The 14056-nt window shown below is 43.9% G+C and overlaps 1 protein-coding gene across 1 annotated transcript in view; it reads left to right on the forward strand.

The window, feature by feature from the left end:
* LOC124719697 (exosome component 10) overlaps positions 1–14056 on the forward strand; it is a 152367-nt gene that overhangs the window by 106437 nt on the left and 31874 nt on the right. The window contains exons 12-13 of the mRNA XM_047244904.1: positions 6337–6567; positions 8639–8806. Coding sequence (XP_047100860.1) covers positions 6337–6567; positions 8639–8806 — 399 coding nt within the window. The remainder of the gene's footprint in view (positions 1–6336; positions 6568–8638; positions 8807–14056) is intronic.

A 14056-nucleotide genomic window follows, 5' to 3' on the forward strand; every position in this document is an offset into this window, starting at 1 on the left:
ATGAGTGCACTTTCTTGAACAGGCGCGGCTCGTAATTAAAGGCTCTGAGGCGAAGCCGCCCCAAAATATATGTTAAAGTAAATTTCGCAAGAACGTATTACATAATTTAAATTATCAGGACGAATTTTGCATGTTTCCCATTCCGATTAAAATAACGACGGTCAACGTTTTTGGAACTGTTTGTATCGATAGATGTTTTCCGAACGGTTAGTAGTGTTTAGGCTGCGCCTTGGAACGTCCGTAAGCTGCATGTGGTAGCGGTTTGGGGGCGTGGCTTCTACATAGTACCGCTCTTTATGGGCGACCCGAAGGCTCAGAGCTTGCAGCCTAAGCGTGTCATACCAACCACCACATATTTTTCAGGTTCCACTATCTGTGTAATAAAGGAATGTAGAGTGGCCGAAACTTCGCTATCCAATCTCTGTCTCTGCACATCTCTACTACGCTTCGATGCGTCATTAATCGACTTTTAGTATTATTGTTTTGATAATATTTTACATAGTTGTTTTGTTTCTGCCATTGGCTATTTTATCCACATTTAGAATAAGTTTGCAAATATCCCGCCAGAGTGCACTAGACTACCGTAACTACAGTACTGCCATGTAGCGAGAGTTTCATAAGGGATTAGAGGACAAAGCGTGCGAAATTTGTCCCGTTACTTTACTTTCCTTGCTTGCTGATGCTGACTGCATTTGTTGATACCGTGTGATATTAGCAAGTTTCTTTTTCGGAGTATATTTTGCAAGATTTTAGTGAGTTTTACTTGCTGGTGAATATCTGCGACATACTGCGACTGTGAAACAAGCGTAATATGAATTCAGTGTGCAATTTAATAGGTAAAAACTTGGAACACGGCCATAGGATGAAAGATCTCTCCGAAACACATCTTTTCATATGATTTGCTGCAAAGTGTCAGAAAATGTAATGATGACGTATAAAAACACTAACCAAAGATTTTAACTCGAAGTTGGCTTCTAACGATATTTAATACCTGATTATAGAAGATACAGTACGTAAAATTATGGGCAGAGAGTGATCTGCTCACCCCCTCCCCCTGAATTCTTAGTTGTTTATGTCAGACTAATCTGTAGCGTAACCCGAGTTCTATGTTGGCTCCGATCGATAAATGCCGCAGCCTTCCCCAGTATAGAAACCACGAGCCGCGCCTGTTCTTGAAGGTACCTTTTTAAATTATGTACTTGGTCCAAACAGTTGTGCTTAGATCGCCACCTTCAAGGAATTTACACTTTCCTCCATAGTGCACTGGGCTGACGTCGGTCCCACTCTGAGCTGATCGGTCCGACTTTGATATGCACGTATAACAGAAAAAGCTGACATCGAGCCCGAGGGTCGAAAATGTGGGAGCCTTGTGTAACACGACAAGAAACAGTATTTGTACTAGCTTTTGAGCTCTTGCCTTTTTCCTGATGAAGATACATGCATGACCACCCAGACTTCCAAACATACACTCCCACAATAGTAGTCAGGGGATTGCCACTATTGCAGGTGTGTTCTCTCTCTCTCTCTCTCTCTCTCTCTCTCTCTCTCTCTGTGTGTGTGTGTGTGTGTGTGTGTGTGTGTGTGTGTGTGTGTACTTTGAGTAGGAGAAGAACAAGAGCTCAATAGCTAGTGTAAATATTGTTGTCTGTTGCATGTTTTTATGTGGTACAGTCCCTTGTGCGCGAGTGGTTGCCTTTCCCATTATTACTTACCTGATTTTTTTCCATCCCGGAATTTCCATTATTGTTGTGCAATTAAAACTTTGCTAGCTTTCAGATAGTTTTCTCTGAATGGTCTCCTTTACTACTAAACTATTTGCATTCTGTGTGTACTTTCCTTACCATATTAGCAAAATTACATGTGTTAATAATGTGTACATGGGTTTTGCCTAGCACAGCAGCTGTTAGAATTGTATCAGACCAGTATAGCCTCTGTATACTGCTAAACAGTTTTGGTAGAATGCAGTTAACAGGATGATCTAACCTGCACTAAAATGTAGGACTCCATAAATCTGTTACAACATATGAATTACCAAGTATAGGATATTTTTGTTTTATTTTTTCTTCGTCTCCTCTTTTAAATAACAACTCTCTCTCCAACTAAAATTTGAATGTACATTATTCTCATACACACTTTTGGAGAAAAATAAACCTTGACAGGAATTTTTTAGAGCAAAAGGTGTAAAACCTCGCTTGTTCTGAAGAAAAGCTAGTGTGTTACCATGTTCTAGTTGTTTTTGTGTATGGTTGGCTACTGCTCAATCATATGGTAGGTGGTGTGTGACTATGATTGTACATCACATTGCTTCTGCTTGTGTTATGTTTAATTACTATGTTTGCCTTTTGTTAATGGTAGCATTTAGCTCAGACACTTTGAAGGAGAATGCTTCAGACATGGCCAAACGATATGACTCGTATTTGGCAGGTCACTTGTGTACAACCTAAAATTAAAGACACTTAAGATATTTTGGTTCAAACACACCGTCCCTTCCCCCCACCGCTTTTGAGAAAACTGTCCCCTGAGGTCCTGACGTGACATGCAGTCGATTATGAATTGTCTGTTACAACAGATAACAGGAAACTAAGCACTTCTCATCATGCAAGGCGTTCTTAAATGCATAATTTGCTAGAAATTGTGGAAAGAACTTTTTGCTGCTTATGTACCCATAAGGTAAGTGCTGTTCGATGAAAGCAACCCTGGTGTAGCAACCATCTCTCTTTCTCTTTTCTTCAATCCCCCTCACCTAAAAAAATGGAATATGAGGGTTAAAAATGGAAATAAATCAAAACTGAATAATAAGCTATGCAGATAAATTTCTCAAACAACTTGGATGAATAGATAATGAAAGTTTTGTTCCTTGTTGCATGAAAACAATTCTGAGAGGAGTGCTGTGAAGATGAGCATTTGACGCTTGTTATGCATAAGGTAGAGGAATGAACACTTGCCCCAGTTGGTAATATATGTTAAATAACGTATTCATAAGTGATGCTGTGTTCCATTAAGACACCTGTAAACCTAAAGTTTTCTTACGCTTATTACAGACTAATGTTTAATTTGCTCCTCAGGGCATAGAAGAGGTCAGTCATTTAACCGACTCACTAGGGAATATTTGTCGCTTGCTCCAAATTTAGTAAACTGACAAAATGAGGTTAGTATGATATTGGTTCCTTGGTGTAGACAACCGAATGCTGTCATGTATGACAGAATATTTACAGATGACAAGGGTCAAGCGACTCGCACGGTTGAGGTAATACTAATGAGATAAAAACTTTATTTCGAGGCTTCAAAATTTTGATCTGATTCTGGAGCCCCAATGTGAATTGCACATGTGTGTATGGAATAACAATTTCCAGCGTTATTCCTGATAAATTTTCAACACCGATTTTTCAGGAAATGTTATCAGGTACGTAGGATGCATCAAAATCAATTCCCAAAAAAGAAATATTTTGAAATAAAAACAGTCGTTTTCAGCTGAATGTGTGGAAGGAACAATGTAACCTTGTGAAGATTGAGTTTGTTACATGTTCTCGGTGCTGTGAGTGTATTTGCTTCAAATATTTATATGACAAATACCATACGTGTAGGTGTAAACAAATGGAAGGCATGCAACAGAGTTGAGTGAAAGAGCCGTTGTAAAGCGTCCAGGTACTTGACTATTCAAAATAGTGTTAGAAAGTTATTTACCTACCTTGTTGTTATGCTTTATTGATTTACTTATCATATCCCTACCAATTTTGAAACTGGGAAAAAAATGAAGAATGCACTTGAGAATCGAAAACGAGTCCTCTGCTCCCCAACCTGATGCCTCGGTCACTGCACCAGTGGCGCTTCTTTTTCATAGTGTGTACCTTGCAGGTGCACGAGCATCAACCAAAAAAGTTTTTCCTCAATTTCTAATAAAATAGGCACTTGTAGACCCCATATATGATGATAAAAAATGTCCAGTTTTCAGTTTGATGCCATCCCGTCAATTCTGCATCAATTGTGGGACATGAATTTTAGGGGTGGTTGAGTGTTGAGCTGAAATATCTTTGTGTCTTTCATTTTAGGTTGTACTTCCCCCCTCCCCCCACTTCCCCCACCCCCCACATTACCCTCCCCCCCACTTTCCCCTCCCCCCCACTTCCCCCCCCCACTTCCCCCCCCCCCCCCACTTTCCCCTCCACCCCCCACTTTCCCCTCCCCCCACTTTCGCCTTCCCCCCCACTTCCCCTCATACTTTCCCCTCCCCACCACTTACCACTCCGCCCCCACTTACCACTCCGCCCCCACTTACCACTCCGCCCCCACTTACCACTCCAGCCCCGCTTACCCCTCCCCCCGCTTACCCCTCACCCCCACTTACCGTACTTACTCAAATCTAAGCCGTACTTGTTTTCTGGCTTTTGTAATCCAAAAAAACCGGCTGTGGCTTAGAATCGAGTGCAAGGTAAGCGGAAGTTCTGAAAAATGTTGATAGGTGCCGCCACAACTAACTTCTGCCGTCGAATATTATGTAGCACTACACAGACATGCTTTGCAGGTACAAAGAAAAATACTGCCGCCAAAACCTCTGCATCAATAAATAAATTAAAAGAAAAGCTGGAGGAATGTAAACGTTATGCCATGTATTCTTTCGTGTTTGCTGCTATCTCATTTAAATCCTGTCAGCCTAATAAGCTACGAAACTAGTGTGAGACAACAGCAAACGCGGAAGAATATACATATCATGTCATGTTTATATTCGTATTATTCTTATGCCTAATAGTGATACAGTCAGAAATGAAGCACGGCAATTGACTAGATTTTTAAATCTAAGATGACTCTAATTTCTTTACAGAATGTAATGTACAAAAGAGGCGTCTGCAAAGATTTTCAAACGGAGAAAAACTTTAGCTAAACTCTCATTCAGAACATCTTCAATCATACGCAGTCTATTATTTGGTTCTCGTTGATCATTATCAAAGAAAGCAGCAGTGAAAGTAACAACAAATAGCAGTCTGTTGCCATTGTTTCGCTAATGACACAGTTCCTCTCTTTTTTTATTGTAAGCGGCAGTAGTGCGCACAAAAGCAAGCCGTGCTACGAGTGGCGACAGGTCTTAAACACTCATTATCAGAATGCGACAAACAATGCATGACACAGTATGATAATACATTTTCAGCTTAGAGTGATGTAAACACCTATAACAAAGAAAACGCCACTTATCAGATCATAGCAAAATAAGCAATCGATTCAAACCAGACGAAGCACGCGAAAAAGGAAGGGTACCAGTATAAATACGGATGGAGCGCCTGGCACATAACAATGGCTACTTGGTGAAGGGCTTAACTGTTAAGCTTACGACTCGAACCGGACTACAATAGCTGTATCTTCATCCATTCAACCTCAATTGTGTTTCACGTTACAATGGACCAACTTTGTTTCGATTTGGAGGGACGGTCTAAAACTTTTCTCTCACCCGGAATTTCGAGACTCAAATTTCAGGAGCAGGTTACATTCGGGAAAATTTTTTTTTCTGTGATTTCGAGTCTCATTTTTCAGGTGCAGCTTAGATTTGAGTAAATACGGTATCCCTCACCCCCCCTTACCCCTCATCGCCCTCCCCCACCCCGCTTACCCTTCACCCCCCCTGGCTTACCCCTTGCCCCTCCCCCCCTGCTTACCCCTCGCGCCACCCCCCTGCTTACCCCTCACCGCCTGCTTACCCCTCCCCCCTCCCCCCTGCTTACCCCTCACCCCCACACTCATCCCTCACCCCCACACTTACCCCTCACCCTCCTGCTTACCCCTCACTCCCCCGCTTCCCCCTCACCCCCCCCCCTCCTTACCACTCACCCCCGCTTACCTCTCCCCCCACATACCCCTCACCCCGCGCTTACGCCTCACCCCGCACTTACCCCTCACCCCGCACTTACCCCTCACCCCACGCTTACCCCTCACCCCGCGCCCCCTTACCACTCACCCCCGCTTACCTCTCCCCCACGTACCCCCCCCCCTCCCACTTTGCCCTCACCCCTGCTCTTCTCCTACCCAGTCCTCTATATTATTAATTGTCATATTTCAACCTAGTTTAGACCTCAGGCTACACTACAGGTCAGTCTGTCACCACAGCAAAATTGATCGACTTCAGCTCAACAGCTCATCTTATTCATATCCCCTTATGTCCTCCCACTCATTTCTCCCTCACCTCCACCACCACCTGTACCCCTGCCTACACCTACCACCTCTACCCTACCTACCCCTATCACTTGAGTACTAGCTGCAGTCCCCCAGCACCCAGTCACTGTCTGTTGTGCTTTGCTCTGCGTTGCTGTATTCTATTCTATTTTCTTCTGTCACGGCCCGTTTGCTCAGCCGGTGCTGGAGGAAGAGCGACTGGCACGGCCCGCTGCCCAGACGCAGTTCCTCAAGGCGAACCTGGAGGGCCCGCTGCTTTGCCCGCACGACCTGAGCCACGCGCCCGACTTCCGCGACGACCTGCCCTGCCTACTGGGAGCGGAGGCCGAGGGGCCGCAGCAGGACCAGCCTCTCTCGGCTGCCACACCCGCCGTCACTGTGTTTGACGATGCTGACGCGTGGGCCGATGTGAGTTTACTTTTTTGTGTCGTCTGTGAGCTGCCGGAAGCTGTGCCGCAGAATATTTGATATTTTTCCAAATTGTAGCAGAGGTGGTACAGCAACCAGTAATATTCCACGAAACAGATAATCTCAGTTGCAGGGTTGTAATTATTATTTATTTGCCCATGATGCATTTTGCCTGATTTGGGCATTTTCAGATTGGCTGATATTAGATGGTGTTAGGCACGTGGGATACCGAGCAATGGTGTATCTAGTCCAAACACGAGCGAGTGCAGCTCTAACATGTTTACACAGTGACTGGTGTATGTAGGCCTGATCCTGTTTGCATTCATTGGACTACATCACGTGCCTCAACAAGGACACTGTACACTGTTTCTAAATAGTTGACTAGGGCTGTTTTCTGCTTGGACTTTTGCATGCTTACAAGGGAACCTCCCCATCGCACCCCCCTCCGATTTAGTTATAAGTTGGGCACAGTGGATAGGCCTTGAAAAACTGAACACAGATCAATCGAGAAAACAGGAAGAAGTTGTGTGGAACTATGAAAAAAATAAGCAACTTTGTTTGACTTTCCCTTTCCGTCAAAATAATAAAAAAATAAAAATCTCCCACCAAATCAAAGTGCCGATACGTTATTTTGAATTAAGACTGATATCTCATCACGGCACTCTACAGAAGTTAAAGGGAAGATAAATAATTCAGTTTCCTATTCAACATCTATAGTTACCATTATTGATAAATATGAGAAGTCCAGAGCTTGCAGTTACGTAACATGGCATTAATTACTAATTCTTTTGGTTACCATATGTTATTCATGGCTGTAATTTTTGGAAAAACATGAATTCATCAATTTCAAATATATAGGACACTTAACCATTCCAACAAATTAATTTGTCAAAACCGGTGAAGCACAATTAAAATAAATTTGCAACAGATGACTGAACTTTACTCTGAAACAATAATTTCTTTGGTATCAGTGCACTCTGCATAGCTTCAAGAAGTGGAAAAGGGGGGGGGGGGGGGGGTTACTGCAGTGGTTAGCACACTGGACTCGCAATTGGGATGACGAGGGTTCAAACCCGCATCCGACCATCCTGATTTAGGTTTTCCGTAATTTCCCTAAGTCGCTTAAGGCAAATGCAGGGATGGTTCTGTGGAAAGGGCACAGACACCTTCCTTCTCCATACTTCCTAATTTGCTCCATCTCTAATGACCTCATTTTGAACAGGATGTTAAACTCTTATCTCCTCCTCCACATACCTCTGAGTCGCGATAACAGAGTGAGTGGCAGACAGAAACTGACACACTGGGACCTAGCTGTCTACACTGCCTATTGTTTTACAAATTTCTAATCATTTTGTTTTAAAAATCAGTCACAATTAGCACTATCACATAGGAGTAATTTTTGGAAGTTTTCTTACAGTCATTGAGTATTTCTATTCAGAAACAACAATAATATTGTAGTAATGATTTTCATTTTCTTTGGATACAGATGTGTAGTTTTTTCATCAGTTTTGTAGTACATTCATTTTAGAGAGACTTCTATTTACATTGCACTGTAACATTCATCCACATTTGTGTATTACTTATTAAATAAATTTTCTCTGAGAATAATTCCCTCTTTCCTAATATGTAATTTGGCATTTAGTAAATTATATAATAATCAGTGAATATACAATGCTAATACATTACTATTTTAACTGCATATTTTTTGAAGTTTGAGTAAGCGTATAATCTCGCAGTTACTCCCCAGGATGTCACACTTCTACCAGTCAGCACACTAAAATACAACACTACGTCTGTGCTCCTGAAAAGTCAGTTATAGGTGCTTTGATAAAGCTCCCACAGTGGCCACATCTCACAGTTGTGCCTCTTCTTCAACTAAACCTACACCCTGTGAACCACTGTGAACTGCATGGCAGAGAGTGCACCACACAGTACTATTTCTCATTCTGCGGAGCATGAGAGAAATAATTTTTTAAAATGTCTGTGTGCACACTGTAATTAATATAATCTGTCTGCCGATTTGCCGAGTGCCGGACTGACTGCGGCCGATCGTCTTCTGTCCTTGCGGTAGGAAGCGGAGGAGGAACTGCCGGCGCGCGTAAAGCAGGTGCGCTTCGTCAGCCCGTACGCGCGCTACCTGCGCGTGCGGCCGTATACGCAGGAGCTGGAGGCGGAGGCGGCGGCAGCTGCAACCGCGGCAGAGGTGACGGCGCCGGAGACGACGGTGGCAGACGGGACGGTAAGGAGGCGGCGGCCGGGCACGTCGCTTGCCAGGCTGCTGCGGCTGTTGGCGTGAGGGCCGCCTACGCCCACCCCGTCCACGCTGTCCCCGAATAAAGTGCCTGCTCTCTGCTCCACTCTGTGTTTCACTTTTGTGCCGTTCTGGCATTTACAGGGTTATAGAAACAGGGTGCCGAATCGGTAGACCTTATTTACTCTTTGCTGCACACGATATTCACTGCACGAGATCTGTGCAGACTTTCTCAGTTGGTGCCATTTTATTTATTGACACTGAAACTCTTTCTCGGATGAACCTGTCGTCAACAGGAGATATGAGAAATTGTGAAGTAATTACTCCATGCACGAGCACGTGTCAGACTCAGAGTACTTCATAACAGCCAGTCACTGAAGAACCCAGCAATTCACAGAGTCTTCTACAGCATTAGAAGTGGACTAAAATCGAAACTGCATTTCACATAAAGCCACTTGTCTGTCAGTACACTCCAGAGCAAACTTACGGCAACGTATAATTCACAAAATGGAGAAATTTCGAAACAATGTGCACTCCATTGCACTAACAAAAGTCCTTGTGGTTTGCATCCTTCCTCGTTGTGCAAAGTGCAGTCAGTTTCGAGCAACCTGTCTCGTGTCGTGCAGCCAGGTATGGTGGCTGTCTGTTTTTTGGACCCTTGTGCTCCGCAGAGATGACACAAAACTGCCGAGCACTGAAACGGTAGGAATTCTGCCGTCACAAAGGGATCCGCACCTCAGAGTAGGCGACAGTTCGGTCTTCCCTTGTTGCCACTTTTTCTCGTGGGATGTACGGTTTCAGAAGATGTGGCACAGTATCAGTTCAGAGACATTTTACATGTGCTGGACCCACACTTTTGACCTACTTTTGAGTGCCATTGCTCGGCTCGAGTATCGTCCACCTCTTTCCAGGTGTCTGGTGGCTGTGATTCGGAGTGACTCGTTGCCTACTCAGAGATACTTGCTAAACTGCAGTCGTCAGTGTCTCTTCACGCACGCTATTATGGGGACATCTGACTCTGCAGATAACTTTGAACAAATAATAGCTTGTGTTGGAAGATCTACTTTTTGTGAGTGGCTGCCAGTGTTGCTTCTGGTGGTAAGAATGTAAACAGCACCTGTAGGCACAAAACATGCAGCTATGTTACTTTCAGAAATCAATTGTATTTGGGAGAAAATTTTTATTATGAGATAAAAGTTGCATATCAGACTGGAGCTTGAACCTGGGATGCTTGTCTTTTGTGTGCCCCAGGGATTGGCAGAATACTAGCCACTTGTTCCCGTGTATTTACTGTATATGAAAGTCATCTGTTGGGAGTATACCATTATGTGTCACATATGCCATTTCATAAAGGATAAATCGGTGTTGCCTTTGCACCATTTTTTCTATAACCCTGTATTTGAAGGACTGTGTGAAGATGGAAGTACGAAAGTCGGTGGTTTTTGTGGAATCTTTGCAAAGAGTATGCTGTTGTGGAATGGTGAGCAAGATCAGAAATTAAGCAGGAAATTCATTGTTTACATCGCAAGAAATAATGAGAACATAATATGTGACACAGTTCACTCTTGTGCTGTGGCACATTCTCATGCTGAGAAGTGTTTTGTGGCATGCGAAGTGGTTTTTGATTTTGAGAAAGTAAGTAAGGAAAAAATGAGTGCTTCACATACCGTGACTGAAATCTGTATTACTAAACACCAAAACTGGCTCGCAGGTGATGGTGCGTGCTTGTAGTTGCAGGTTGTCAATCTGCCAGCTTCTAGGGGCAGTGAAAATTTGATTTTCAGTAGTTCGCAGATTTGTTAACTGTGTTTAAAAATTCAAAATACTGTCACTAGGTGCTCATTAAGAGGTATAATCTTATAAAACTTTAAGACAATGAGACAAGTATTACAGTTAGGACCTGTGTGTTTGTCACGAGGCAACATAACTAAAGGTGCACAAATACACGGACTCCATTCATCCAGTGTTTGAGAATTCAAGCACTTCGTGACTTCAACAAAATTTACAGATAATTTCAAACCACCTCGAACATTTTTCTCGCTGACAATGTCTACAAGACAATGAAAGGAAAACGGTTCACCTCTCACAACACTTTTTCTGTTTGTGTAGTTGAACTGCAGCATCAAGCATAAAAGTTTAATTTAGTACTCCTTTGCTACTGTATTCACAACACATTTTGCAGACAGTATTTACCCCCTACGGTGTCGGGGGCGAGGATTGCCCTGCGGCCCTTCCTTGCATGTCATAAGAGGTGACAAATAGGCCTATCTTCTTATTGGGTCAGGTTTTTTACCTTGGTCTTGTGACTGTTTTCCGACATTCAAATGTTTTTTCTTTTTATTTATTTATTATGATTATTATTTTTAATGCATTTTCCGTAACATTTTGTGGCTTTTTAAATTCTGGTCCCCATTTTACGTTTGACCTCCACTTTCCAAATTTTACGAAAGTGAGGCCCATTTGGGGAAAGACTCGATACTGTGGTGCGCTACCTCTCCTCAGTGCGCTGTTACCTTTTGTGCCCAGCAGTCAAGTGGATCTACCTCTGCACCCAAAATCCAGTGTGGTAGCCAGTCAGTCATGGTCGGGTTGCCATGTGCCCCCTCTGTGGTAGCACCCTGACAATGCAGGAATCATACTGCCGATACCTGAGCTATGACCTCCCCGTGTCAGCCAAGGAGTAAGTACCTGGCATTTCGGGGTACTGGGACTCTGGGCAATGGTTACTGTGCCAGGTGGCCTTTGCCTTGGCGGTGTTGTGCCCAGTGGGAAAGCCCCCGATCAGAGTGAGTGGCATTGCAATGAAACTGATCATTCAAGAACAGTGATTTTAATGTAGAAATTTACTACGGTATTTCAGTTATTGACCGTGCCTCAAGACGAGAGCCACACAAGGAGAAATGGAAGTGGACAGTTTGCCAAGTTCTCGGTTTGTTCCCGCACCGATGGCGGCTCTTTCGCTTCAATGAAGCCAGTGTTTTTCGTGCGGCTCTTTGCTGATGAAAATGTTACACGCCAACCAATCACGGGCACTTCAGACTTGTCAAGTAAGCTGACATACCAGTCACCATTTCTCCTGATAACAAGCTCAGTAGAATTCAAGGTGTTATCTTCCATTGGGACCGAACACTTTAAACTGATGAAGAGCTGCATAGTAATCTGGCACAGGTACAGGAAACTGGAGTCCCTCAGGAATCAGTTCAGAGTGTAACGTTGTTTTGCTACCGCCACCAGTGTCATTGTAAATGCAGTGGGCCCCAAAGTCTGTGCGTCACTGTACGTGGATGCTCTTTGCCCCTGCATCACTGCGCAGTGCCGAGTGCCAGCTTCAGGGGGCTCTGTGGAGAGTCCACGACTGGGCCCCGAACCGAGGCTATCAATTTTCCCTTGCAAAATCACAAGTATTGTTGACTCTGTACTGTGCACCCACACCCAGGAATTTATCGTGGTGACCAGTTACTTGAAGTTGTTGACACCTTCCAATTCTTAAGTATTTTATTTGACCACAAGCTGCCTGCCACTTGTCCACCAGCTCGAGGCAGCTTACGTGAAGAAGCTGGACGCTCTCCATTTTCTTTGTCACTCTTCGTGCCGTGCGGACCGCATAGTTCTTCTGAGATTTTACAAAATGCTGATTCTATCACACTTGGACTATAGTGCCTACGGGTTGGTACCACCGACCAACTGAGCCTGCAGGACCCTATTCACCACACTGGTGTGTAGTTGTCATCGCCCCCGATGTCATCGCCTTCCGTGCGAGCCCTGTTGATAGCTTCCTGGTGGAAGCCGGTGTGCCACCACTGTGGGTTAGATGGCACCAGCTTCTGTTAATTTACGTAGTCACAGTCAGTTAGATGCCTACTCACTTGTGTCACTCAACTCTGTTCCACAACCAGCAGTTCAAACTGTTTGCACATCGCCCAAAACTGGGAAGACCAGCTGGTATCCGACTCGATATTCTACTGAAAAACCTCCAACAGCCTCTCTCAGTCTGTGTTTTTAGAGCTCCCTGTAGACATCCCCCGTGGTCTGTACCGTGTCCCACGATACGGATGCACCTCTTTTGTAGCCCTAAGAAGGATACTGATCCTACTCTTCTCAGACACCTGCTTTTTTCAATCCTCTACGATTATTCTAATTTGGTACGCATCTACACAGATGGATCGAAAATCGACAGGGTCGGGTGCGCTTTTGCATTTTCCTGGGAACATCAGAAGCACTCTCTGCCTAATGCGTGCAGTGTATACACTGCAGCGTCAGTTGCGATTCCTCAGGCTTTGCGGTACGGCCAATCCCAGCCCACGACAAACTTCCTGATCTACAATGATTCTGTGAGTTGCTTTAAAAGGCATAACCCTATGCTATCTGTAAAATCTTTTGATTGCAAACACCCAGGACCCACTGGCTGACCTCTACAGGTATGGAAAAGTCGTGAGCTTCAGCTGGACACCGAGCCACATAGGCATTTCAGGAAATGAACTCACCGACAGTCTAGCTAAAGGCGCAACTACCGTATTTACTCGAATCTAAGCCGCACTCAAATCTAAGCCGCACCTGAAACATGAGACTCGAAATCGAGGAAAAAAAATTTTCCCAAATCTAAGCCGCACCTGAAATTTGAGACTCGAAATTCAAGGGGAGACAAAAGTTTTAAGCCACATCTCCAAATCGAAACAAAGTTGGTCCATTGTAATATGAGACACAATTTAGATCGAATGAATGACGATACAGCTACAGTAGTTTGGTTCGAGTCGTAAGCTTAGCAGTTACGCTTTGCCAGGTAGCCATTGCTATGCGTCAGGCGCTCCGTCCTTATTTATACGGGTACGATTCCTTTTTCACGTGCTTTGTCTGGTTTGAATTGATTGCTTATTTTTCTTTGATCCGATAAGTGCCGTTTTCTTTGTTATAGGTGTTTACGTCACTCTAAGCTGAAAATGCATTACTGTACTGTGTCATGCATTGTTTGTTGCATTCTGATAGTGCGTGTTTACAGCCTGTCGCCGCTCGCGGTGTGGCTTCCTTTTGTGTGTGCTACCGTTGCTTATAATTTAAAAAAAAAAAAAGAGGAATCGTCTCATTAGCGAATCAATGGCAAGAGACTGGTATTTGTTGTTACTTACACTGCTGCTTTCTTTGCTAATGACTAACAAGAACCAAATAATAGACTGCGTATGATAGATGTTCTGAACGACAGTTTAGCGAAAATTTTTCTCCGTTGAAAATCTTTGCAGGTGC

Source organism: Schistocerca piceifrons, chromosome 11, assembly GCF_021461385.2.
Source record: "Schistocerca piceifrons isolate TAMUIC-IGC-003096 chromosome 11, iqSchPice1.1, whole genome shotgun sequence".
NCBI classification, from domain to species: Eukaryota; Metazoa; Arthropoda; class Insecta; order Orthoptera; family Acrididae; genus Schistocerca; species Schistocerca piceifrons.